This window comes from Pundamilia nyererei, unplaced genomic scaffold (assembly GCF_000239375.1).
Source record: "Pundamilia nyererei isolate P.nyererei 1_Seehausen unplaced genomic scaffold, PunNye1.0 scaffold00031, whole genome shotgun sequence".
Taxonomy (NCBI): Eukaryota; Metazoa; Chordata; class Actinopteri; order Cichliformes; family Cichlidae; genus Pundamilia; species Pundamilia nyererei.
In genome coordinates, this window is record NW_005187432.1 from 114,450 (window position 1) to 142,433 (window position 27,984).

At 40.3% G+C, this 27,984-nt stretch overlaps 2 protein-coding genes across 2 annotated transcripts; one reads left to right on the forward strand and one right to left on the reverse strand.

The window, feature by feature from the left end:
- Positions 1–5,630: 5,630 nt before the first annotated feature.
- kcnj9 (potassium inwardly rectifying channel subfamily J member 9) lies at positions 5,631–24,241 on the reverse strand. Its single transcript, XM_005728929.1, has 10 exons — positions 24,177–24,241; positions 23,290–23,875; positions 23,041–23,156; positions 22,015–22,450; positions 20,688–20,901; positions 17,241–17,442; positions 15,413–15,605; positions 14,968–15,165; positions 12,677–12,807; positions 5,631–6,932 (listed from the first exon to the last, which is right to left on the reverse strand). The coding sequence occupies exons 4-10, from the start codon at positions 22,310–22,312 to the stop codon at positions 6,666–6,668; spliced, it is 1,503 nt and encodes a 500-aa protein (XP_005728986.1). The 5' UTR covers positions 22,313–22,450; positions 23,041–23,156; positions 23,290–23,875; positions 24,177–24,241; the 3' UTR covers positions 5,631–6,665.
- On the forward strand, positions 24,218–27,687 carry eif3f (eukaryotic translation initiation factor 3, subunit F). The gene is made up of 8 exons (XM_005728928.1): positions 24,218–24,395; positions 24,799–24,869; positions 25,758–25,837; positions 25,922–26,059; positions 26,152–26,243; positions 26,409–26,545; positions 26,701–26,814; positions 27,418–27,687. The coding sequence occupies exons 1-8, from the start codon at positions 24,284–24,286 to the stop codon at positions 27,493–27,495; spliced, it is 822 nt and encodes a 273-aa protein (XP_005728985.1). The 5' UTR covers positions 24,218–24,283; the 3' UTR covers positions 27,496–27,687.
- The last annotated feature ends 297 nt before the right edge of the window (positions 27,688–27,984 follow it).

The window sequence follows — 27,984 nt, forward strand, 5'->3', positions numbered from 1 at the left end:
TAATTTGTGCTGCAAATTACATCTTGAACTTGGAATTGGTAGTTAACAAAACAAACACACCTCGAGATTCTTTTCTTTTAAGCCCCGCATATTATAGTTTTCACCAGCACATGATCATCTCTAGATGCTCTTATTTGCATTTCTGTTTGAATGGCTCTTTTTGTCAAGAGCTTGATTTTAATTGCATGCTTTGCAGTTAATCATGCATCTTGATTTTGATTACTTTTAGACCTCCTTTATATCCAGACTTGTCTGGATATGGTCGGGAGATTTATGCGAAAACAGTCTGTACTGTGTAAGTGATGTGAAATCATGTCATTTAGCAGATGGAAAATGACTTTGCCATTTCCATAGCCTGCCTCAGAGCCTGCTGTATGCTACAGTGGGTGGTCTAACTCTTGTATCAGCGCTGCTCTACTTCACATGGCAGGTTTGCTTTAACTGGGTGCAAGCCTTTGCTTTTACATCTAATTTAATGCTTTTAAGGTAATCAACTAGAGGTCTCAGAGATACATCCATTCTGGAAGTGAGGAGACCACTCTGGAAATGAGGCGTCTTCTTTTGGTATCAGAAGGTGAATTCTGATTTTTTTTTTTTTTAAATGTACTTTTGTTTGGAGCTATGGGACACAAAGTTGGATATTTTAGGCTTCACTTAATTCCATACATTGCCTAAATGTTGTGCTTTAATTTCCCGTATTCTGAGAGCAGCTGTTACCAGGATGTGATCTCACTTTAGATTGAAGTCATTACACATACAAGAGGTGTTGCTGCCTGTTTTTCTCATCAGCAGAACAGCAGGAAGAAGGATCTGACTGAGGTTTTTTTATGGCTTGATGAAGGTTAGTGACTTCAGAGTGTTACAGTGGAACCTTGTGGTTCATGCAGTATGAAAACAGAATATGGAGAATTGGAAGAAGTGGGAAAAACAATCAGTGCAGTAACATGAACTTCAAATTATTTTTGCTAGTATGGAAGGAGATCATTTCCATACCTGAACGGGTCTCACTAATCATTTTGATCTGGCTACCACATTAGGAGACTCTTATAAAACACTAACATGCTCTTTTGTTAAATATATCACTTATAGGTGCTCCAACATGTACACACTGTAGACTGTAGACTGTAAAATCACAGTACAGTGATGGCTTACAATTGGTTATGAGTAATTCTGAAACTGTCAATTCTAGGACAGAGGTTCCCAGATGATGTGCCGTTTGCACTTTATATTGTTACGTACATGGATGCATAAAGTAAAGGATACATTTTAATTTTGCTTTAAAACTACAAAGTTAAATTTATGCCCTATATTGTTGGAAAAAAACTTGTGTTAATGAGAATCCAAATCTGTTCGGACACTTGCAGGATGAATGGCATATTACACTGTGACGCATCAAAGGTTAATTATCAGGGAGAAGGACATACAATTTGGGAGGTGGGGGAATGAAATTTCTTAAAAGAAACCACCAGTGCTTCAACTGGTCAGAAGCCCTCAGTCCACAATCTGCTGGGAAAACCTCAATAATTCTAACACTGAGCCAAGCAATGTGAAGAGGCACTTGGAAAATAAAGTAAGCCTTCAAAAGAGTGCCAAACCAGAGCCAGAGGTAGCAAAATGATACTGTCTAATGGGGGAAAAAAAGTTAAATTAAGGTTATTGCACAGAAACCAAAAGTATTGCAGGCGTCATGCCCAGGTGCTGTCACCCGAGTATACAATCAAAAGAAGAACTGCTGTCGTGCCAAAAAAGACAGAGTATCAAACATGAGGCCAGAAGTGACCTGCCAGAGGGTCCAAATTATCCCACATGATGGCACCTAAAGCAAAGCCATTACTTACACTTTTTTTAATCATGTGTTTTTTGTATCCCCATATGTTACACAGAAGTGAAATACATGGACAATTAAACATATTTTTAGAGCTAGACAAATTGAATGGTAAAATTCACATAAAATAATGTTGTATTTTTTATTTGTGATCTCTGTTCAGTGACAGTAGACTCACTCAGTGTTGTGTGGCATTAACATACGACATTCAGACACTTTCTTGTAAATGCATTTGTTTTTCTTAAGACATCTCAGCCATTCTGTAAATGCGAGTCTCATTAAAATGTGAACTATTTCAGAATATGCTCCTGTTCCTTTACACTTATTATAGAAAATAAATGTTTTTCACTGGTGTGGCCCTCTTGAGATCCAGTTGGGCTGTATGTTGCACAAGAAGTAAAATGAGTTTGACACCCATGACATAGATTATCTGTGTATTTTGCACAAATATAAATCAGGTATGCTTTGTAATTTTGACTTTTTGCACAAAATGTGTGAAAACTGCTGCTATAGTAGTTGTAGACCACACACACAATGCCTTAAGATAAGATTCAATAAGCTGAGTAGTTTTGCCTCTGGTCAGTGTGGCGTTTCAAGGACTCCAAAAAGTTTTTAGAAAAAGTTTTTTATTTGACTTGCAGAAACTGGTGGAATGTATAACGGATATTTTATATCTACTAATTTTCTAAATGTTCCTCACCTGCTTCCTCTGAATGCTTAGACTGAAACAAGACCGTCATGACTTCCTTCCGTCAAGAAAAACATTGATTTCAGCTCAGCAGGGATCATGCAAAACAGCCTCTCATTAAAATCATAATTAGAACTCGGAAACATGTGCGCTTGGGGTTCGGCTGAGGGGCGAACTCAAAATCACTAGAAACTATTAAACTTGCACTTAGCCTTTTATTCAAAAAGCAAATCGTGTCTGGTCCCAGTTTTGTCACACAACTTGAGGTGAAAGTAAAAGCTGGCTCTTATCTGTAAGTTTGCTGTTTCTTTGTTGAGTTTGATGGTTCAGGCTCTTTCTGTTTCAAAATGACACATTTAGATGACAAAACCTGTATTTCTGTGTGATATTTGTATGGTTTTATTGTGACATATAAAAACAACACAGAAATCAGTCAATATCCTGCATGTCTTAGTGTTCACAGTCAAGGACGTTTGTTCTTTGCAGCTGAAGGTCATTGCTGAGCATCATCATCATCATCATCATCTGTTCTTACACAAATATTAAACTGCAAATGTCACATCAGCTCTGACATTGACTTTCTTCATAAACTCTCATTTCTGAGGGTTCCCTTCAAAATCACAACAACACACACTCACATCTATGTATATATAAACACTCACGCAGATGCACACCCTGCCCTCTCCTTGTCCCCAGCCCTAGTTGCCTAGGAGACAGCTGAAATGGGGACCCCATCTCATTATATGCCAACAGGGCTGTGTGACTGGCGGGAGGAGCATGTGTGGGGATCTGTACCGCCATCTAGCAGCCAAAACAGAGAAGGCATGTCTTTTTTCTTAAAGCCTAGATTCTGCCTAGTAACCAAATATGCTGACTTCTCTGACTTCTCTGGCTGCTGACAGCCAGCCCTTGAATTTCTAATGAGATGTACAGTACAGTGAGTCTGCTACTGGAGACACTGATGAAGTTTAATATGGACCATTAGTTAATTAGAAGCTAATCAGCAGCTGAATGTACATAATGAGAACAAAAATTAGGGGGGGGGTTTAGAAGTAGGTCGCACTACTTGAATGTAATCTGAGCACTTATTCAGGGGATTATTTTAAGGCATTATCTAAATCAATTATCTAAATTACCTGCAATTGTATTTTTTAATTTGGTCACAGGGTCTGTATGTCTCTAAACATTTTAGTCAGGGACATGATGTTTATAGATTCAGATGATTTCAGGCCATTTTTTATGTTTGTTTTTAATAGAAAAGGTTAAAAGCAGGCCAACACTGACTGCCTTTTAGTCATACTCATAAAAATTAAAAACTAAAAGCTCAGATGTTTCACATAAAGGAACTCTAAATGTATTCCCTACCTGTTTGACCAGAGTCACGACTCTCTGACACCGAGTGGTGACGAATGGTAAACTAAAGTTAACTTATTTACAGAGAAGAAGAATAACAGCCTTAAAAAGGGAGAGACGGCGGACAATGGATAGAAAAGAAAATCAGGAATAACTGTTAATTAAAGTTAAAGAATAACTCACACTAGCACGACAGTACAGTTATTAAATACAGAATGCTCTTTTTTTGGCTTCTCAGACACATTTTTCTTCTTCATGAACACAGATATCCTACGGTAGGCGATTGTGTTTTAATGTACTTAGCATTACAGACTTACCGTATTGTGAAACCATTGTTATCATGGAGAATGCATCTTGATAGTGCTGTATTTTGACTGTGTGATTTGATTCCACCCAAAGTAAATGCTACTACAACTGCACCTTGCCTTTTGTGGTTCTCTCACTCCCAAAATAACAAAACAAATCTGACAAGGATCCAGAAGACCAACTTTTAGGTGTAATTATATTAGGTTTTTTAATCTTTGATTTCTTGGTAAAGGAAATTAGGTAATAGACAGCCAATCACATGGCAGCAGCTTAGTGCATTTAGACATGTAGACCTGGTCAAAATGGCCTGCTGAAGTTCAAACTGAGCATCAGAATGGGGAAGAAAGGTGCTTTAAATGACTTTTAACGTGGCATGGTTGTTAGTGTCAGACAGGCTGTTCCGAGTGTTTCAAAAACTGCTGATCTACTGGTATTTTCCCACACAACTATCTCTAGGGTTTACAGAGAAAGGTCAGGAAAGAGAAAATATCCAGTTGGCGGCAGTTCTCTGGGTTTAAATGTGTCGTTGATGCGAGAGGTTGGAGGAGAATAGAAAGACTGCTTAAGAAAGCAACAGTACAAGTCCTGTCAGCTTAGAACAGCTAACTGAGGCTTCAGTTGACACCGGATCACCAAAATAAAATTGGATAACGGGAGACTAGAATAATGTTGCCTAGTCGGATGAGTTTCTGCTGTGACATTCAGATGGTAGGGTCAGAATTTGGTGTAAAGAACATGAAAGCATGGATTGATCCTGCCTTGTGTCACAGTTCAGGCTTCTGGTGGTATAATGGTGTACGGGAGTAAATGCCATGGCCTACCTGACTTTTTGCTGAGCACATCTGTTCCTTTATGACCACAGCCTCTAAAGGCTATTCGAGCAGGAAAACGTAGCATCTTACAAAGCTCAAACTGGTTTTGTGAACACGACAGGGTCGCTGTACACTGGCCTTCTCAGTCGCCAGATCTCAATCCAGTAGATCACCTTTGGGACGCATCGTGGATGTTCAGTCGGCGTATCTGCAGCAACTGGGTTATGCTGTCATGTCAATGGATGAAAGGGGTTAAACCTGGGACTAGCAAGGTGTACGTAATAAAATGCTTATAGAGCTAATAGTTTAACAGTTCATCATATTTTATCAAATGGGGTATGTTTTGTGTATAATTCATTTTCAGGTAAGTGTATGAGGGTAGAAAGTACCATTTGCACCACTGAAATTTGCTGATGTATATAATGGCAAAAGCAAAGTATGGGAACCTTGAACGGTATTTACCATAATTGAGAAGATATATTCAGCCTATCTATTATCGTTAGACTACATAATTTAATAGTAAAAAGGATTAAACAAATTTTCAGGACTGAACACCAGTTTTCTTATCAAACACGAAAACTTGTAAACGCTCATGTTGCATATTTCATGTAGCTTCTCGTCAGAACATAAACAGATGCAGATCCTGTGGAATATACTGCAGTTTATTCATTCTAATTGATGTTTCATCTTAAATATTAAAAACATCAAGTAAAAATGACCACATATGTACACAGCAGCAGAAGCAGGAGTTTGGGCTGAACTGAGCAGGACACTGTTGTGCTTTATAAGTTTCTACTTGGCAGGGGACAAAAGATACATTTACCCTCGTTGTACACACACTGCATGTGAAACGAAGCCACGAATACACTTGAGTGTTAACCTGTCTCTACGTTAAAGGTTTTACATACCCTACTCACCGTAATGTGTCGAGTGCAGCAAATTTCTATCAGTAGTTTTAACAAACGTTAACATTTTGTGTCCTCTGAAGAGAAAATAGTGCTTAATCTCTGGGCAGGAAGCTAGCTGCGATGTTCACAGATGCTTTTACACTTTTGTCAGGTCAAATAGGTGTTCAGACATTTTTCTAGCACCACACGATGGTTTGTTGCCAAACAGACAGATGTACCAGCGGCTGTGTGCTGGTGTTAATTTCCCACCCTGTTAACACCTGATGGATGTGCATTAAATCTCATAACAATCCTTGCATCTAATCAAATGTGAGGCTACTACCATGTCGATGTTAGTGCATGTGAAAATAAAGCATCTATGCACTGTACCTATTTAAATGTGTACAATCTATATAGTTAACTCTGCACATGAAGCCATCCTTTTACCCAACAGGACATATTACGTTTCTGTTTCGGTCCACAGGATATACTGCTGTTGACCCCACCTAAAGCATAGTATTGTCATTTAAATGTAGATATAGGCAAGGGTGATTGGAGCTAACACAACAAACTGAAAGGAGATAGCACACATACAGTACACTTTTAACAAAGACGAACGCACAAAGAAAAGACAAAAGTTTCAAGAAATAAACTCTTTCAGATGGTAACATAAGATATGGAGTATACTGCAGAAGTGAGCCTAATGAAACTACTTGTTGCCTTGAAAGTAAAGGTCTGGAAACTGTGGCATGGTAATGGCGATATACTGAAGGTCTTTGTAAACATTCTCTGTTCTAGGCCTCGGATTCTGATTGGTCGGTGGCAACGCTGCCATTCAGCTCGCCCAGTCCTGATTGCTCCTGGATGTCAGTCATCTCCCCGACAATGAAGGTCGGCTCCCCTCCTTTGCTGTTGGCCGAACCGCTGTCTGGCTGCTTGGCCGCTTGGTTGGCCAGAGTGGGCTCTTCATCCAGCCTGCTGGAGATGGACCAGTAGAGATGAGCGTCAAGTCTGGCTGCAGCTAATGACAGCTCTCGTGCTGAGCAGGATGGCGTGTCCACCTTAGAAGGAAGCAGAAAAGTAAGATGAGAATTTCTTCGTTAACTTTTGTGTAGTCCAAAATGAATGGACTGGTTCTTTTATAGCACTTTTCTACTCTGACCACTGAAAGCACTTTACACAAATTGCCTCATTTACCCATTCACACTAGCACTGTTTGGTATGCTTTTTCACACACAGTCATACTCCGATTGATGCCTCAGAGAGCAACTTGGGGTTAGTATCTTGCCCAAAGATACTTGGCATGCAAACTGGAGCAACTAGGAAGTGATGATCCACCAACCTACTGATTAGCAGATGACCTGCTCTATCATCCCGAATGAACCCAAAATCCTTGCTGACCTTTTCAGTTTCAGTTTAGATTCAGGTCACAGTATATCATCAGATAATTAGCTTGATTTATTTTAAATTTATTATAATGGTTTAATGATGCCTCGATTGTTTACTCTGCAACATGTTGGTTAACTTCTACTGTGTTAACATGTTCTATAGAAATTGATTTGAATTGACTTTGTAATTGCCGTCATGTATTCCATAAGTTAGAGTTGACACATATAGTTCCATTTCAGTATTTTCCATTTTAGTATATTAGCTTTTGGGGTGGCCCTTATATGTAGAAAAAAGTGCTTGTGTGAATGGCTAAACATGAGACAGCTTATATAAAGTGCTTTGAGTGCTCAAGTACAGTAGAAAAGTGCCATACACGAGCCAGTGCATTTATCTTCCATAGGCTTTAAGAACATCAAAGCACCAGACGCTGCTTTACAGCATCTGTATTTTGATTTCACACATCAAAGAAGCAGCAGCAGAGAATTTTAAGCAACTTCCACCTGATAGCGCTCACCTTCAACCACCCAAACAGTGTCCTATGTTTCTGAAGTTTCTATTTTGATCTAACTATGCTTTTAATATTTGTCATACATTTTGCTTGGAAATGGATGCCACCAAGCAAGCAGGAAACATTTATTTATATTAAACTTTTACCCAGACATGAATAGCAAAGTGCTTTAGAAAAGGCAATAACAGGATGTGCAAAACTTAACTCAATTCATAAAATAATTAAAAGGAAAGTTAACAAAACAAACAGCATACATTAGCAAAATGGTTAAAAAAAATGTGATTAAATTAAATAAATAGACAGATATTTTTTCATTGCAGTTTGAAAGCACACTTTAAAAATGTATTTATTATCCAATGATCACTGTGTAACTGAATTACAGACAATGTTGGTAAAATGGCAAGAGCAAGTACTGCAGGACTTGTTTTAGCACAATGGCTTGAGAAGACAATGTCGACTGGCTTTAGAACTTTTATTTTTGAAAAACTATAACTAACCAAAATAAAAACCATTACAAAATTATTTTCTTCTTTTGACTGATCTCTTTAGGGGTCACCTTATCCCTAATATTCTCATCTGTCCTTATTCGCCAGAGAGGAAGACCAAAGAGGAAGACCACACAGAAGATTAATGGATGTGCACATCCATTAATCTTCTGTGTGGTCTTCCTCTTTTCCTCCTGCCTGGCAGGAGCATTTTCAAATTCCTTTGTCCACTATATCCCATGTCAACCTTGTCTCTCTTATTTTGTTCCTAAAATGCTCAGCCTGAACTGTCCCTCTGATGTTCTCATTTCTAATCCTGGCCGTCCTGGTCACACCCAGTGAAACTCTTATCATCTTCAACTCTGCCACCTCCACCTCGGCCTCCTGTCTTTATGTCAGTCCCACTGTCTCCAAACCATACAGTATAGCAGGTCTCACTACCACCTAATAAAAACCTCCCCTTTCACGTATTCCACTCCACCCTGCCTGCACTCTCTTCCTCATCTTTCTTGTGCTTTGTCCATTGCTTTGCATAGTTGACCCCTAGGTATTTAAATTCATCTACCTTCATTACCTCTACGCCTTGCATCTTCACCTTTCTGCCTGCCTCCCCACAAATAACAACTTCTTCTGTGAACAGAATAGAGACTCTGGCATGAACTCATATGTCAGCCTGTCCATCACCACTGCAAACAAGAAGGGGCTCAGAGCCGAGCTGACATGATCCCACCCCCACCATGAACCCATCTCTCACGCCTCATCATTGTCTCACTGTCTTCATATCAAATTACTTTAATGGATCCTTACAATTTTCCCTCTGTCAGCGCCACCACAACCATAAACCACCATCTACTTTTCCATAATCACATATCTGCAAAACTAAAGACATTGCTATCAGACTCAACTATGCATTGTGTCTACTGCCAGTCAGTAACATGTTAATATGCTAAACATCAACATGTCACTTTGGGCATATTAGCATGAAGACCTTAGGATTTAGCTCAAAGTATTACTGTGTCTAAGTACAGCCTGACAGTTCTGCCAGCTTAAATGCGAGTTCCTAATCTTTTTAGTGTAATCTGCCTCATCCACTTCTACAACTCTGACTGCATTATTTTATTTTAAAGACATCTGTTTTCTCAGTCTATTTTAAACCATTTGATATATAAATTGTCTGTTATTTTCAGTAAATTTCATCCAAAATAACAAAACTAGTTAAAAACTTATAATCTTATGACAATCTGTGTGATTTTGCTTTGGCAAAAACATCTTTCCATAGAGCCAAAAGTTCCTTTATGCAGAAAAAAACCTGCAAACTTGAACATGAATCAAACTTCACCATATTTTCTGTGTTTGTCTGCTCACTTCAGTGCTCACTTCAGTTAGTATTTCTGTTTATATTTTTATAAAGACTCATTGCATTAGGCTACAAATGCCCACGTATGTAGCACATGTCCATGTAATGTACAGTCCACATCTCTACAAAAATAAACATGAAATAAATACTTTAGTCAGAGTTCCTACACATCCCAGCATGCTTTTCAACAACCCCAAGAGAATGTGAGAATTCAGCTGCCAGTTACACGTGTAGGTGGAGACAGGAATAGGGATAACAGACAAAGAGTAGATAATAATCTTGGTGCTTCTAGAAGAATTGTTGCTTAGTTCAGATGATGAATTATAGAAAATTGTCTTTTTTCTTAAACTCTGAGGAACTAACAGTGAAGCCTTACATTTGTGTAGCTATTTTACTCTCAAGCTGTACTGTTCATTTGCTGCCTTTGTTTATTTTCAGTTCATTTCATTACTTTATCCCAATAGGAGTTCTCAAGATGGCATTTCTAATGTTCGTTTCAGGAAGGTTCCTTTACTGATCTTCACCTTTTACCTGGTGGCCAGGACTTAGCCCACAGGGCGTTTGAAAAAAGGGACATGTGCCTACCCTCCTGTAGGTCCACCACCTGCAGGAGGCGCCATAGGGTCAGAGACCCTGGTGGACCGATCCCTGGCTACAGGGTCTAGCGATTGGGACATGGAACATCACCTCTCTGGTGGGGAAGGAGCCTGAGCTAGTTCTCAGGTTGAGAGGTACCAGCTAGATATAGTCGGCTCACCTGAACGCACGGCTTGGGCTCTGGAATCAGTTCTGGAAAGGGGCTAGACTCTGTCACAGTCTGGAGTTGCCCGTGGAGAGAGGTGGCAGGTTAGAGTAGGTATCTTAGTATCCCCTAGGCTTGCTGCTTGTACGTTGGAGTTTTTCCTGGTGGATGAGAGGGTTTGTTCCCTAGGCCTTCAGGTTGGGAACAGGCCTGACTTGGGACATGATCGAAATGGATCATGTTAAAGAAGGAGTCCTAACAGGCTTGGTTAGCCTATGGGCCTTCGGAGGCAGCCAGTAAGTACCTATAGGCCAAATAGATCGCAGCTCAGGCAGTGGCCAAAGCAAAAACTTGGGTGTGGGAGGAGTTTGGAGAGGCCATGGAAAAAGACTTTTGGACTGCCTCAAAGAGTTTCTAGCAAACCGTCAGGCAACTCAGGAGGCAAAAGTGGTGCTCTACCTGCACCATGAATAGTGTGGGTGGAGCGCTGCTGACTTCAGCTGAATATATTATCAGGCGGTGGAAGGAATACTTCGAGGACCTTCTTAATCCCACTGAAGCGTCTTCCGTAGAGGAAGCAGAGCCTGGGGACAAGGGGGATGATTGATCCATCACTGAGGCAGTTAAACAACTCCTTGATGGCAGAGCCCCTGGGGTGGATGAGGTTAGCCAAGAGTTCCTGAAGGCTCTGGATGTTGTAGGGTTGTCTTGGTTGACATGCCTCTATGATGAATATGACCGGGAACCGGAGAGTGTGCTCCAACTATAGTGGAATCACATTCCTCAGCCTCCCAGGGAAAGTCTATGCCAGGGTGCTCAAAAGGAGAGTCTGTCCGTTAATTGAACCTCAGATACAGGAGGAGCAATGCGGTTTTCATCACTGGACCTCGACTCTTTACCATCTCGAGGATACTTGAGGGTGCAGGGGAGTTTGCCCAACAACCCCTACAAGCCATTCCATCCTCACACAACTGTTGCAATAGCTTGGTCCATATAGCTGGCAATAAGTCAGACTCGTTCCTGGTGGGTGTTGGACTGGGTGTTGAATCAATTCTGTTCATGATTTTTATGGACAAAATTTCTAGGCATAGCCAAGTGGCGGCATGCATCCACTTGGGCGGTCTCAAAATCGCGTCTCTGCAGTTTACAGCCGAGTGTGAATCAGCACCTCCAAATCTGAGGCCATGGTTCTCAGCCGGAAAAGGGTGGAGTGCCTACTCTGGGTCAGGGACGAGTTACTGTAGCTTGCCATCACCAGTGTGTGAATGTGTGCGTGAATGGGTGGATGACTGGATATGTAAAGCGCTTTGGGGTCCTTAGGGACTAGTAAAAGCGCTATATAAATACAGGCCATTTACCATTTACTGCCCCAAGTGAAGGAGTTTTGTTCATTAAGTGAGAGGAGAGGGCAGCGGGAGATCGACAGACGGATTGGTGCGGATGCTTATTGTTAATTATTTTTACTTCAGATATGCAGAAAGCTTTAATAAAGGAATAAAGTGGAACATCTCTTAATAGGGAAGAGAAAATACAAAGATTTTACTTCACCATTTATTTTAAATTATTTCTAGCCTTAGGATTTTAGTGGTAACTTTCACATGCTTGTCCACATATAGAGCCTGTATATACAGTAATAACACAAGAAGAAAAGATCGAGATGAAGCCAAATGAGTACTTTGTAGCCCGTCCTAAGGACAGTCATCCACTGTGACATTTTGAAGTGCCTTACTCAAAGTGAAGCAGGTTCTCTGAACACTACTGTTCTCTTTCCTTCACCTTATGATGTTTTCCGTCATAGCCAAGCAAACCTTCTTCCATAACTAGAGACTATTTTAAAATAAATTATACTGTTAACAGAAATGTCACATATTAAATGTTTTTGGAAACCAACATAACCACTAAGAATATTTGGAATACTTTAAAATTTCTGTGAGTAAATTTAAACACAAATTCATGCAGTCCTTGGCTATCTGCTTGTTGATCATGATTAGGAAAATTGAGGTGAGATTTTCTGTTAAATAGTAAATTATATTTTAAGACAGACCCTGAGGCACTTCATCTTCATGAGGTACACATACTTATAAGAGAAGATTTTACTAGACGTGCATGTTAGGTTAACTGGTGATTCTACATTGGCTTTAGGTGTAAATCAAAGCATCAATCTTTGTCCACCCCTTTGTATAACTCTGCGAAAGACTGGCAAGCTGCCCAGAGTGTACCCCCTCTCTTTTCCAGTGACACCTGTGATAGGTGTCATTGGAGTGCAACAAATCATGTGTGCTTTATTAGCTTGCCCTCATCACATCTTCTTCAAGAGACATTACCTCAAATGTGTGGTGAAAGGCTCCATAGTCGATGTCAAAGAAGCCCTCTGCCAGCGACATCATTGGGCTGAACCTGTGACCCCACAACAACTCCTCTGCAAGATACGAGCTCCTCGCCTGGCATGTCATCCCTGCATGCACAAACAAATGGATGACTATAGAGATTCATAATACACATTTTCCCTCACGGCATTTGTTCTGGTCTGTGTGATAAATGATTTGATATTAACTGGATTCGCTGTGCCTGGCTATGGCAAAGCAGAAGAGTAAAAGCACCACACCAAGAACGCTTACACAAACATAATTCATTTACCCATTTAGTCACAAACAATTTCACTGGCAAGCTGTCGTTGTAAGGATGTTCTCTGCAGCAGAGTTATGACTGTCAGCTAAGTCTTTGTAACATAGCGCTCTGACTAAGGGAATCAATATTTGGTGTAGGTGGAGAGGCCACCTTTACCTCACAGATACACATCCTGAATAGCTCCGATACACTGAGTTCTTGCTAAACTGTGAGGAAACTAGTAGAGTATATCATCCTCTAAGAATGAATCTGACGTAAGGTGATATAAGAGAGGGATAAGGGAGAAAAGATAAACAAGCACATAATATTTGGAACGTCCCAGCTTGTGCAAATTACTTTGGGAATGAATATCCTATAAATCCAGATGCACTTAAGACTAGCAGGAGAAAGTAAAACATACTTTAGTGTACTCCTATATTGTTTAACTTCCACAACTCTTTTATGTCTCTATATCATCTACCTGGTGGCCTCGATTTGTCTTTTATATTTGGTGCTATTGTTTAGCACTTTGTTCATCCCTGTTGTTTTTTTTTTAAAGTGCTTTATAAATTAATATGATATGTTTTTTCAAGAGGATTAGTTTTGCTTTTCCTTATTTCTTTTCTTGTATACTGTTAAAGTCAGGATTTTTACAAGTAATCCCTATGAGCCAAAAGTTCAGACTGCTCCGTACACTTTCTTTAAAACTGTTTATTTCTCTTAACTTTGTATGATATCAAAGAGGAGAGATTAATATAGACTCTGTCTGTATTCACTTAATACTTAGTGTGTAGCAGCTATGTATTGAGTATGAGTATTTTGTTACCTATCCCATCATGCATTGTCTGTTTTTTTTTTAAAAACGTAGTAGGATGAGAGGAAAGATGGCAGCAAATCAAGGTAGGAACTGCCACTAAATATTTGCATTTATTCATTTAAGAAAATTTGCTCAGTGTATTCTATATTTGTGACAAAAATGCAGTAGTAGTAGTAGTCGTCAGTTATTCATCTAGCAGACTCAGCTCTGATATTTTGGCATAAAGTCCCAATAGTGTCCGAAATAGTTTTTTTTTATTTTACTGGATGGATGGATGGATGGATGGATGGATGGATGGATGGATGGATGGATGGATGGATGGATGGATGGATGGATGGATGGATGGATGGATGGGTGAGTGGATAGGAATCCTTTCCCATCTGTTTCCAAGGGGCAGCCAATTAGAAGAAATTAGCTAAAGGAGGGTTGCATGTTGTACAGTTTCCTTGTGTATGTGTGGATTCTCTTTGGGAACTCCAGCTTCCTCCCACAGTCCAAAGACATGGATCGGGTTAAATTAATTGGTGATTCTAAATCCCCGCAACTACTGGGATCCACTTCACGACAATGAATTAAATAAGCGGAAGAAGATGGATGGAATCTGTGAATCACGCAAAGCCACTCTAGAAGAGGCTAAAAATAAAAATATGGCGCTGGAAATATATAGCATAATAGGTCCACTTTTACTGATGATTTATCAAGAGTGAGTAAGCACAGCAGGGCTCTGTGGTTTGCCCAGGGGTAGATGAGTCTCCAGTTTTAAACAGTTTGCTTTCTGTTGGGGTGACATCAGACTGCAGATTGCTAGACCGTGACTTCTAGGTTTTTGTCATTTCTTGTACATACATGGAAATGAGTTTCTCCTTATTTCTTTTGTTCAATGTTTTAATTTAATCTAAACTACTAAACCAGATGATTTCTTTATTTACTATTTACTTGCTGATTTATTATAGGACCTGGGGCTAGATTTAATAAACGGGGAAAAATAATGTATGAGCGCAATCCCCAAAATAGCGCTCAGTGCTGTGGTTAGTTTTAAGGGTGATTTACAAAGCTTGCAAGGTTTCTACCCACAGGAGGAGTCTCTTCATTTCAAAATCAAGGACAACAAATAAAACATGCTTTTTTTAGGGGTTACATTAATAGATTTAAACTCGCAGATGTTTCTTAATTTGGTGTTTGCCTTCTCACCAGTGGCCTCCACCATTCCTTCTAGAATGACCACAATCTCAAAGTCTTCTTTCTCTAGCTGGGCGTGCGACATGTCCCAGAAGGGTGAACGTGCGTCAATCTCATGGGAAATCACCAATGGTGAGACCAGGAAGAGACGATCATCGCCCGTCTCAAAGCCCACACTGATGTCTGTCTGATCCAGAGGGATGAACTCACCTGGAAGAGCCAATAAAGTGGAGACAAGGAGAGAGGTTGTACCTGGAAGCTCAGGTTTAAAATGACAGAATACTAGAAAGACACAAAAGAGATCTTAGAATGAGCGGTTCACATGGCCAAGTGTGTTATTATTATTATTATTATTATTATTGTTATTACTGGGCCATTTGATTTTTCAATAGGTGTAATTGTTACAGTTTTTGTCACCAAAGGAAGAAAAAGAAAGACTCATTATTAACTGTCTCACCCTCCTGAGTCTGCTTAGACTTGATGAGTTTGGCCCTGATGTTGGCCCCCACAATGTGGGAACTTCGAAGGTCTCCCACCCTGAACATCAGACAGAGCTTGTCGTCTCTCGGCGAGATAACAGCGTGTTTGGAGAACACCAGCGTCTCAGCTCGTTTGTTAGGCTGCGAGATCTTTACAAACATGCAGCCCACCTGGACAGAGAGGAAGGAACAATGTGAAACATGGGCCCTGCTAAAAAGTCAAAGCCACAGGGAGCCTTGCACAAAGTAGAAAAGCAGAGGATTATTATGAAAGGAACATAAACGTATGTCTTGGTGTTTATAACAAACACATCAGCTAAAGAGCTGAATAATTCCGGTGTAGTCTGCACATCTGGAACACATTCATTGTGGCCGCTAAATACAAACTAACCTTGATCGTTTTTCAGAAGAGCTTGTTATTGCCAGTTTTTCTTGTCTAAAAAGATCAGTGACACTTGAGTTAACCCCAGACTCAACTGTTTTTATATGCATAGTAAAACAGCCCACGCTACGTGTACATCAGTTGTTAATTTGGAACGTTTCCAGCTCCCAAACATGCATAAACATGATTCAGCCTGGATGTCGGAGTGTGAATTCATCCTCATCAAAAGAGTGCTTACACCGTGCAAAAAAAATTGAGCTTCATCGGCATTTTCTGTGTAAATATTCTTTTTTTTAGGAAGAATACCATCTGCATATAATTTGCGTCATTATGGCTCCATTGTATTTGTGCATTCAATCTTCTCTCTAAGCTAAAAAAACAGCGTATCATTATTTTATTTGATTCAGCTGAGCTGACAGGAAGCTTCCGTTTAAGCAAACAGTCTCGGGTCAAACAGAAATTGCAGGCACAAAAGGAGTTAGCTGAATCTGAACACTGACTCAGAAGTTCAGAAGCCTGTTTTTCATTTTTCGTTTCCATTTGTTTCTCTAATCTGACTTCCTGCTTTGCTAAAACACATCTGACAATCTTGTTTGCTACATATGTTACACTCATGTCTACATCGTCATTAATACATAATCAGATAACAAATCATCACAGATGTCAGCAGTATTCATTCTAAATATGAAAGCGTCTATTTAAGATTCTTATATCCCAAAATTACTGAGAATATTCACTTTGGCACTGCATGAATTTAAACTCATGCTTAATAGGAGATAGGAAGAGAGGTCCCAGTTGCAGGACATGCACCTGGTTTAAATATTGAAAAGGAAACTTGTAATGTTACAAAGACCAAAAAAAAAACACAAAGTCCAAAGGGCATCCATCCATCCCATTCTTTACCACTTATCCGATACAGGATCACAGGAAAGCTGGAGTCGATCTTAAACACACAGTCATATTTACACAGAAGACTGATGGGAAAATTAGACATCTTTACCTTTAGAGTAAAAGAAGGAGCAACTGAAAGACAGGACATGAAGACAGAGGCAGGGTGACACAGAATGGAGGGCGAAAAATGCAGAAAATAGAAACACAATTGGGCAAAACAGAACCAACAAATATACAAAAAACATAATTTATCAGAAAGTGAATGTGTGAAAGTCTGAATAATCATATCCTCCGTATATCTTTGAATTGCCATGTTATTGTGGTGGAGGGGTTTGTGCGTTTCAGTCATCCTGCAAGAATCAGCTGGCTCGGGAACTCGTTTTCCCCCTGGATGAGCTACAAGAGGTGCCTGGGGTGAGAGAAGTCTGCTTAGACTGCAAACTGAACCCAGGTAAGGGTACGAAAACGAGAGAAGGATGGATGGATTTCTAAATATTTCCCTATCTCTATTTTTTACCAGTTAAGCTGCTCACCATGAAGGCGTTAACCATCGATCCCAGTATAGCCTGCAGCAGCAGCAGCATTGTGCCCACCGGACACTGGTCGGTGATGACACGGTGACCATAGCCAATCGTGGTCTCGGTCTCAATGGAGAAGAGGAAAGCCGAGATGAAGCCATTGACATTGTTCACGCACGGCGTCCACGTCTCATCCTCCAGATGGTCGAGATCACCCCTTGGGAAGAGGAGAAGCAGAATGTGTGAGAAAGGGAAGGCGGGAGGTGACAAAGTGGGTGTCAAGAGGGAAAAATAGACTGAGAGCGAGAAGATATATATTTTTAGACTGGAGGTGCAGAAATATATAGATGACGACTCATCTCTCCATTTAAATTTTCCACCACCCTGCAGCTAATTCCTGTAATGAATAGAAGCAATCCTGTTCATCAGATTTAAACATGGTGCTTAAGCCAACATTTATGCTGTCACTTCTTGCCGAGGCTGCAGAAACCCGCCACTTTCATCATATATCATCACGCGCAACTTGCTCTCAGCATCTTTTGAGGGTTTTTTTCAATCCTGTGCCACTAAGAGTCCGCAGAATTTCTGTTCTAACACACACTACACACACTAATGTCCACGATTAACACAGCTCCAGCCAGAGAGGGAGCGCTAATTAGCGAAAGTGGTGTTAGGTCATTTATATAATCTATGACTTTTATTGACCTGTGCTGGTGACAAAGGGATTGCAGCAACACTGACAGCTTTCTGGCACAAAACTGAATAGCCTGCAATTGATATAAAAAAGGGTCACAATTTTTATGAGACAAATACGTTAGTTAATTAGAGCAGAGATCCAGCAATCACAGCTCATGAAGAGGCAGCACATCATGATGAAATACGCTGTAATATTAATACTGCTTTGTCATCTGCTTTTTTGGCTGAGAAAGCAGCTTCATTTTGGCCTTTATGGTAGATGTGTAAAAATCTAATGCTCACTTAAAGAATGGTTGGACTTTGGGGGAAATACGGTGAAAAGATCAATAATGTTCTCATAGCTGTCTGCTAAATATGATGCCGCACCCAGAAGGCAGTCAGCTTAGTTTAGCACTAAGCTGTCAAACAAGAAAAGAGCTAAAATAAATTTCCCTGCCATCCCCACTGAAGCTCCCTGATTAGCACAGTACATCTTATACAGTACATCGCTTCAATTTTTGCACTCGTTAAAGAAAAGCACCAAATTTATGAGCAAAATTCGGTTTAAATGGTTAAATTCTGCATTTTTGGAGTTATTACATAGACTTGAATTCAAATTTATTGCAAACATAAATCCATGTTTATGCTTTCTCTGCAATTTTCTGATGATTACAGGTCTAAAAGAGCTCTGAATGGCTTTGATTAAAATTGAATTAACCTTTGTTTCAAAGTGAATGTTAAGCAAACCACTACATCACAGCCAGAGAACAAAAATACATGTATTTTTGTTTTTTTAATGCAAATTGACACAATTGTCGCAACACAATGTCCACTCTGGTTAATAACATTTGTATGAAATTCTGAACGCTCCAAACTTATTTCTACATCAAAGGGCAAAGGGCAGTGGCACAGCAAGAAGAGTCTGGCTGTGAATCTGCTTGTTGAGGAGGTTGCAGAGGTGACAAGTAGGAAGAGATGTTCTTTTACTTTTTAGTGAAATTATATGTCTTTTCAAGTAACTCAAAAACAACTCTTTAGCTACATACATACAGTGTTGTTTACATTTCTGTCCAACTAAGATTTTGCTGGATGGGATCACATAAACATAAAGATCGTCTTTTTTTTTTTTTTTCGAACTCTAGATATGAAAAGACAATTTCCCAAAACAAGAAACTTTAATGTGAGGATTTGTTGTCAGAAAAAAGCACACAGACAAGGGAAAATCCTGTTTTTGGTCATAATGTGTTGCTACCATATGAAAAGATAAAGTTTAAATTAGGTCCCATATTCCCGATATCACTTGGATTCAGAATAGGATCCTATGGATCAGGACTTAATCTGTGGGAAATGATCATTTGATGCCCTGCTGACTTTGTAAGTTTGCTCACTTACAAAGAAATGAATAGTCTCTAACCTTTATGGTAATTTCATTGTAATGGAGACAGAATAACAACTAAAAAACAAACAAACAAAAGTTATAAAGTCATTTGCATGTCACTGATTGAAATAAATATTTGATCCTCTGCAACTAACCAGAATTGTGGCCTCCACAGATTGGCTCTGTGCCCATGTAGAACAGATTGCAATCAATCAATCAATTACAGATACTCCTGATCAGAACTCAATTTCTCCCATTCAGGCATCTCCACCACAACACAAAGAGGCTGTCAGGGACAAAATTGTAGATCTGCATAATGTCTGGTACGGACTATAAGACCAGCAAGAAGCTTGGGGAGAAGGTGGAAACTATATAAAATGATCGATCAGACCAATCTTGCCTCATGGGGTGAGGATGAAAGGTGGTGCATCAACACAAAACTACAAGGAGGGAGCTTAATGAAGGCAGTTGAGAGCACAGTGACCAAAAGCACCACTGGTAACATTACAACACCACGAGGTCTCCCTGCTCAAGAACACACATGTACAAGCCCATCTTAAGTTTGCCAGTGAATATCTAAATTATTGAGAGAAATGTCAGATGATACTAAAATCAAGCTGTTTGTCATCAACACGACTTGTCATGTTTAGAGAAAGAGAAATGCTAAGTATGACCAAAAGTGCACCATCCCCACAGTCAGGCATGGAGGTGGAAGCATTATGCTTTGGGGCTGTTTTTCTCCTAAGGGTACAGGATGACTTCACTGCATTAAGGGGCAAATGGACGGTGCTATGTACTATAAAATCTTGAACAAGAACCTCCTTCCCTCAGCCAGAACACTGAAGATGTGTCATGGATGAGTTTTCCTGCATGATAATGACGCAAAACATACCACAGAGGCAACAAATTAGTGTCTGCAAAAGCACATTAAGATCATGGAGTGGCCTAGCCAGTTTCCTAATTTCAAACTATAGAAAATCTCTAAAGGCAGATGAAGTTTGGCGTTGTTAAGCGGCAGCCAAGAAGCCAAAATGATTTAGAGAGTTTCTGTAAAGAGCAGTGGGACAAAATCCCTCCAGAGATGAGCGAAAACCTGGTGGCCAACTATGAGAAACATCTTACTGCTGTGTTTGCCCACAAGAGTTTCTCCACTGAGTGTCATGTCTGATCAAATACTCATTTCACTCACTCAGTGCAAATCATGCAAATCAATGTATAATGTTTATTTCTGAAATTTTCATTGATGTTCTGTCTCTCACCATTAAAATTAACCTACTGTAAAAATTAAAGAGTGTTCATTTCTTTGCAAGGTAGCACACTTACAAATTCAGCAGGAGATCAAATGGTGATTTCCCACATTGCAAGAGATCCAAATACATTAGTGCACATGACTTTATCTTAAATCTTACCTGCAGTAGGCGATGAGGTACCAGATGGCTCCGAAGAAGAGCCATGTTACAGCGTAGGCCATGACAAAGACGAAGAGCGAGCAACGCCAGTTGAGGTCCACCAGAGTGGTGAAGATGTCCGTCAGGTATCGGTAAGTCTCCCGCATGTTACCATGCTGCACATTGCATCGACCGTTCTTCTCCACGTAGCGCTGTCTCTTACGGCGAGTGCGGGCTGGTGGAAGGGCGGAGACAGAAGAGAAGGGGCCCGATTAGAAATCTGTGAGGCTAACAAATGGGAGGAAAAGTGCCATCGCCTTTTGATCCTTTACAGCGTTGAAGACAACTCTTTATTGTTCCATTAAACACTTTCAAAAACATGAGGCTCCCTTTCTGAAATGTTTTGTTTTTAAAGCTACAACTCTGACTGCAGTCAGACGATGAGAATTGGATGAAAGCACTTAGAGAGACATGAACATAAACACAGGGAGGTAGCAAGGGACAAAACTACTGAGGGAGATTCAGCGTGGCTCAAAGGAAAGTCAGACTGGTGAAGAAGGGAAAACATAAATGAAAAATGACAGGTGAATAAAACAGAGCAGATGAAGTGCGACGGGACAACATCATCAAACGCTTGGAGAAGAAAAGCTATAACACTGGACTTCATCTGTGTTTTGTTTTGTTTTATAGGCTTTTTACTGTGGATGCACCAAGCCAGAACTGAAATTATGACACTATACCGCTATCACATACGCTTTAATCAATGAATATCAATCATTGTGCATGCTACTCAAGCTATGGAGACTTATTTTAAGGTAAAACAAAATCTGCCTTTTCTGCGAAAAAAGTCTGGCTCTGCTTTGTAGGATTTTTGTCCTTTGCGATGATGACATCAATTCTTGATCACAAGTTGGAGTTAAAACACCGAAGGGTCATATAAACTGCACATTTCCCTAGTTCCCTAGTTAGGCTTTCTTTCTTTTTATTCTATGAAGATGTACGGCAAAGATTGGAGCAAACAGAGCAGAGCTTAATGAGCAAGACTGTCAAAATTGCTGAGGGGTGAAGCTCTGCAGTATGGTCTAAATTAGAAAAGATTCACTACTACTACTGCGAGACAGATGGGGAGGAGAAGGGCTGAATGGAGAAAATGTTCATCCAGGAGTAAGTCAATATCTCTAAATCTCTCGAGATTTTTATCAGATACAAAGAGATTAATAGTGATGCATTTCAGTCTGGTTGAACTGCAGGTCCAGAAAGAAGCCACAACATTTAAAGAACATAGTGAGTGCACTGTTCCAAACAGAAGGGGGATCAAGGACAAGATGTCATCTTGAGAGTCACTCACCCCACCCGAACCGTCCCCTCTCCTTCTCCGTCCCCTGTGTCTTCTTCCTGTGCTGATTAGCATTGGCTTCCCGCTCGGCCAGCTTGGACTGAAACGATCTCTTGACCGGAGCCGAGTCCGGAAGGGAAGAAGTCGTCTCTGTGGTGACGACGTGGCCCAGCTCCTCCGATACGTTGAAGACTCCCGTGGAGGCTGTGACCTCCGTGGCCACCTCCACTTCTTCGCTCTCCACCTTCTCCTCCACAGGGAGCGAGAGCGAGTCCGGACGGGAGGGGAAGATGGAGTTCTCCAGAGCCATGGTCTACGTCTGTGTGTGCGTGCGTTTGTGTGTGTGTGTGTAAGCGTGTAAAGAGTATTAATGTGTTATTGATATCCTCCCTAAGGCAGAGTCTGTCCAGTACCTATTGACTGAACCATTTGTTTGCTTGTCTGAAGCCTGGAATAAAGCAGAAGAACACAATGATCTGATCAAATGAAACAATGGAATTGATTATCTGTTTTACTGTCACAATAATTCACTGTCAAATGATTTCTTTAAAGAAACAGGACCTCCTCACAGGAGTGCTTGAACTCTGATGTTGCTATAATAAATTCTAAAAACCTATAAATAAATGTGTATCATTTTTTGTGCTTTTATTACTATTGTCAAAGTCTCATTTGAAGTCTTTTAATAATAAAATAAAGGAATAAGTCCTTATTTTCAGATTGAATATGGATAACTTTGAAAGTCCTTGGAAATTAGACACAATGGTAGAATAAATTAGTTCTCTGAAAGACCCCTATTCCTGATGCACGACATGGCATATGCATATCAGAGCCACTTTAACTGGTCTGTATGTTTCATAAAAAGCCTCGGGCTAGGAGTGTGTGTGTGGCCCAGACGTGTGTGTTGTATAAGTGCACTTCGTGCTATTTTAAATATGCTGGATTTATACAGCAGGCCTGTTGAAATAGTCTTACATAAGTCCTATATAAGAAGCCGAGTTAAATATATACATGGATAACGAGACGTGATGAAATATTTACTCAGTAAAATGGAGTCCTAGTCCTCTATAGCCTTGGATGATGTGCGTCCATTTGGACAACTGGCGGATTGGACGCCAGAGGAGACTGATGGTGACAGTCAAGATGACGCACTACGCCTGATGGATGGATCAGAAATAGCCTCTGTTAAAGAGTGTCTGTGAGCCGGCAAGAGGGCTACAGGAACCAAACAGCTCAGCTACGGTTTGGTTTAATGTCACACAGACCAAAGATAAACGAGTAAAATCCTACCTGCTCAGTGCACCAACTTGTAGATGTGTAAGACCCAGATTGGGCAGATGTTTTGCCATAAGAACGGCGAAAATCGAGTCCAAGAACGAGCCAGGATTCGCAACCTTGGTTCAATTACACCCATTTCTGGTATTTACGAGCGACGCAGCATAATCAGTCCACTCTTGTTCGCTTTTCCTGGAAAACAAAGACCACCTCGATCCGACCGCTCAGTATTCACAAAAAATAAAAAGCGGGCAGCCCAAGCTAAAGACACACACACACACACACACACACCCAAACAAACCCGAAAAAAACAGTTCAAGTACTCTGATTAACGATAAGGCTTTTTCAGAACATGTGTCTGGCAGTGGATGTGCGAAATGGAGGCAACAGGATAATAACCCGGCAGCGCGGAGAGCTCCATCATCTGTGTATCTGATGGAGTCGGTCAGGTGTGGAGCGGTAGAGGATGCTGTCATCAGCCCAGCCCCTATCAAGCCTGCCTGCTTGTTTGCCTGCTTGCCTCAGACGCTTCTCATTTCCACAACAGAAGGGACAGTCCTCTCCCTCCTCTCGGTCAGACCCTCAGCATCTGCAGAGTTCACTGATGGGGAAATTAAAGGCCTTTGTGATGCAGTAACAATGCAAAAATGCAGAAACATAAACATACAGATTGGATGTAATAATGCTCATTGTATATGTCATTTTAAATATGGTCTGATTGTGATGCAATCCTTTTTATGGCTTTTCCATAATAACATTATTATTACTATTATTATACCAGACTCCTTGTTAGAATAATTCACTAATTAAAAAATTCCGCTTATAGAGGAAGATGCAGTCCTACAACATTGTATCACAATGATATCAATGACTTGATCATAATTAGCATTATTCTCACTAACCGCTATTTATCCGCCAGCCTCAAGGTGGCGGTATATGTGTCCATGACGCCGGTAATCAGTTGGTCTCTTCAGGCAGTGTGATCAGTAGTCTGCCCTCCTTTTCCAAGATGTCGGTGTTCGGGCCAGTTGTGAAAATTCATCCCGTCGTTCTCGCTTCTATCTGCGACTCTTACGAGCGAAGAAATGAGGGAGCGAGTCGTGTGATTGGAACCCTTTTGGGTAAGTAAAAAGACAATATGTTTGTCCTGCGCCGCTTGGACCGATTTCGCACGAAACCAGTTGCCGCATAGTTAGCTGCTTTTAGCTTTAGCTGCTAACACATGCTGGTTCAGTTCAGCAGCTGACTAGCATTAGCTACTGTTAGTTAGCTAGCGGCATCACTCGTAACAGCTGGCCGCCCACTCAGTTGTTCATATAGTTAAAAAGTTAGCAAATCACCTGGACTTTTTTCCATTTTGGTGGGGTTTGCACTCATTTGATGCTTAGCAACAGGAAAAGATCGCTGATGTTAGCGCTTATTACTGTCGATTTAATGGAGAATCCTCTTGTTTGCTAACTTACAGTGAAGCTGCTCGTCGCTACAACAATATAATGTAAGAACTGAAACATTTGCTTTTTTCAGGTACTATTGACAAGCACTCTATCGAGGTGACCAACTGCTTCTCTGTCCCTCACAATGAATCTGAAGATGAGGTATGTTACTAAACTCTTTATTTGCAGCTAACATAATTTTATTTATTGCTGATGTTGAAGCCAAGTGGAAAGGGCCAGTAATACAGTAGCCATTCCACATCGGCCATCGAGTAATAAACAAGACACGAAACTGACATTCAGCAAGTAATCTAAAGAATAACGCATTATTCAGTTAGAAATATCCGAAACTCAAAGAGTCATGAATTAAAATCTTAGGAGCATCAACAAAGAAAAAGATAACTAAAATTTATCAAACTTGTGTGTTTGTGCTTTTGTGTCTTTAATTAGATGAGTCTGGGTTTTTAAATGTCCATTAAGGTTTTAATTTCGATATGGCTGCTAAATACCAGGCTGAATAAATTCCTGGTAGTTTTTCTAAATGGCTACTGAGGCTACATGATTTCCTTGGGGATTAATAAAGTATTCTGATTGTGATTCTTCCTGTTACAAGAAGTTCTTTTCTGGATATGATCTGGGTCACTGTAGCGATACTTCATTTTGATATGTGTAATAGTGTTGCAAAGCACTACTTTTGAGTAGCTGAGTAAACAATAGAAACAACCCCCCTCAGAAAACTATAGGTGGTGTTATGCTATCAGGTATGGGGTGGAGGCTAAATCGTTAGTTTCTAAGGTTTTTGATACCACCTACTATGTTTAATCCTGCTTTGTGAGACAGTGAATTACAAAATATCTTACAGGGTAGCTATGACTAATACATGTATTATCAAATCAAAATCAAATCACTTTTATTGTCACATCACATGTGCAGGTAATGTGCAGTTATGTAATTATCACTGAATTCTTTCACAAGTGAAAGATGATTCTGTAGAAATGTTTAAGAGACCGTGTACATGGCTGGGCTTAAATGCATTGTTTTTGACAACAGGTTGCTGTGGACATGGAGTTTGCCAAGAACATGTATGAGCTTCACAAGAGGGTTTCACCTACAGAGGTCATCATCGGATGGTGCGTCAGTCGGTCATATTAACAATTTAAAGTTAAAAGTGGAAAAAACAGTATTCTTTAGCAGATGTTCATCTTTTCTGACAGGTATGCCACAGGCTTTGATATCACAGAACATTCAGTGCTCATCCACGAGTACTACAGCCGTGAGGCCTCTAATCCCATTCACCTGACCGTGGACACGGCACTGCAGAGTGGCAAAATGAACATCCGCGCCTACGTCAGGTTGGCTGATCTTTCTGTCAGCGCCTGTGTTTATGTGATCATCTACAGCCTGAAAGTGCTTCTCTGAATGTGTTTGTGTGTCTCCTACACAGTGCGCAGATGGGTGTGCCAGGAAAGACAGTTGGTGTGATGTTCACCCCACTGTCTGTCAAGTATGTGTACTATGACACTGAGAGGATAGGCGGTAAGAATACAAAGAATAAATGATGGCGACTGTTTGAAAACAAATGCTTCGTGACTAAGTATCTGTGAAATGCCAAATAATTAAATCCCAGTGTCTCAAACAACTCGCTGGGGTGCATATGAAAGGAAAGAAAACTTTATATTATACTCTCTATTTGTTCTTTAGTGGACCTGCTACAGCGAACACGTGTGACCCCCAGTCGTACCAAGGGGCTGACCTCTGACCTGTCTCAGGTTGGTGGTGCTGCAGCCAGGGTACAGGACATGTTGACCACAGTGCTGGCATACATTGAGGATGTGCTGGTGAGTATCAAGACAAACTTGTCCCCTGGGTTTTTTTTTTCTTTTCTAATTAAATCCCTGCCAATTTAACTTAATATTGGTCACCTGGGAACATTTGAGCAGTAATTAAGTTTTGCGCTGATGATGGCTATGAAGTTCATGTTGTTCTGTTTCAGTCTGGCAAGGTGACAGCAGACAACAGCGTGGGCCGTTTCCTGATGGATCTGGTAAACAAAGTGCCCACTATCTCACCTGAGGACTTTGAGAACATGCTCAATTCCAACATCAATGTAAGTGCTCGTGTTTAAGTTACTATATCAGTGACAGCTACTGTTTTTGTTTTGCTATTTGATCTAAACAGACAGGCAAATGGCACTTAAAAAATAGCAGTAGAGACTAGCTTAATAGACACTGTTATTTTTATTATTGTGGTAGAGACACAAGTCTAGCGTCAGGAAGATCATCTGGCAATAAACTGCCAAATCGAACCCGCTGTGCCGACCTGTTGTGACAAGGAAGTAGCTGGAAATTTTATTGTTGTGGCAATAATGTACTTAATTTCTCTCCACGTATAAACACATTGGCTCTAAAAAGAGTAAACTGAATTGTCATATCTCTTATATAAGAGGCTTTAGGTGAGCTCTGAGTTGTTTTTGGCATTTAATTAAACTCTCCTCCTGTTTTTATGGTTATTTATGGTCTCTGGGCTCTACTTGCATCATACTGTTTTACTTCAGGATTAGAAGCTTTAGAAGATGGAAGTATTTTTGCATCATTAATCTGGGCATTATCTTTCCAAACTTGCCATCCTTTAATCTTGTTTCCTTGTTATGCTGTTATAATCTTTCACTTTAGTTTAGTGTGAATCTAAATGCTCTCTTTTGTTGTTGCAGGACCTGTTGATGGTGACCTACCTGTCCAACCTCACCCAAGCACAGATTGCTCTCAATGAGAAGCTGGTGCTGCTCTGAGAGGGTTTCTTTGAAGTCATTCATATTTAATTTTTGTACCTTTTTTTTTTTTTTTTTTTGGCTGATATGAAAATAAAGATGTTAAACAGTCACAAAGTGTTCATTCCCTGTGGTAAGATGGTAATTAAATTTAAGGCTGCTTGGTTTGTCACAAGTAGCTAATGAACATTAAAGGAAGGATCATACTGCTAACACGTTTCCTTTCTGCTTATTAGACACCTCACATTTACTGCTGTCAACCTGCTGCACTACAGGCTTCATGATTCTTGATCTGTAATAATGTATTTTTAAGGAGGCAACTGACCTTATATCTTATCATGGGCGTATGTAGAGGGGGGACATGGGGTGGCTGTTCGACCCATGACATTTGATTGGCCCTCCACCAATATATTTTGAGTAGAGTTCATTTGTGGTGTAAAAGATGAGCATAGTTTAAGGGTGTGAGGCCCCTCAAGCTTTCATTCTTTCTGAAGGTCAGCAGGCGGTGGG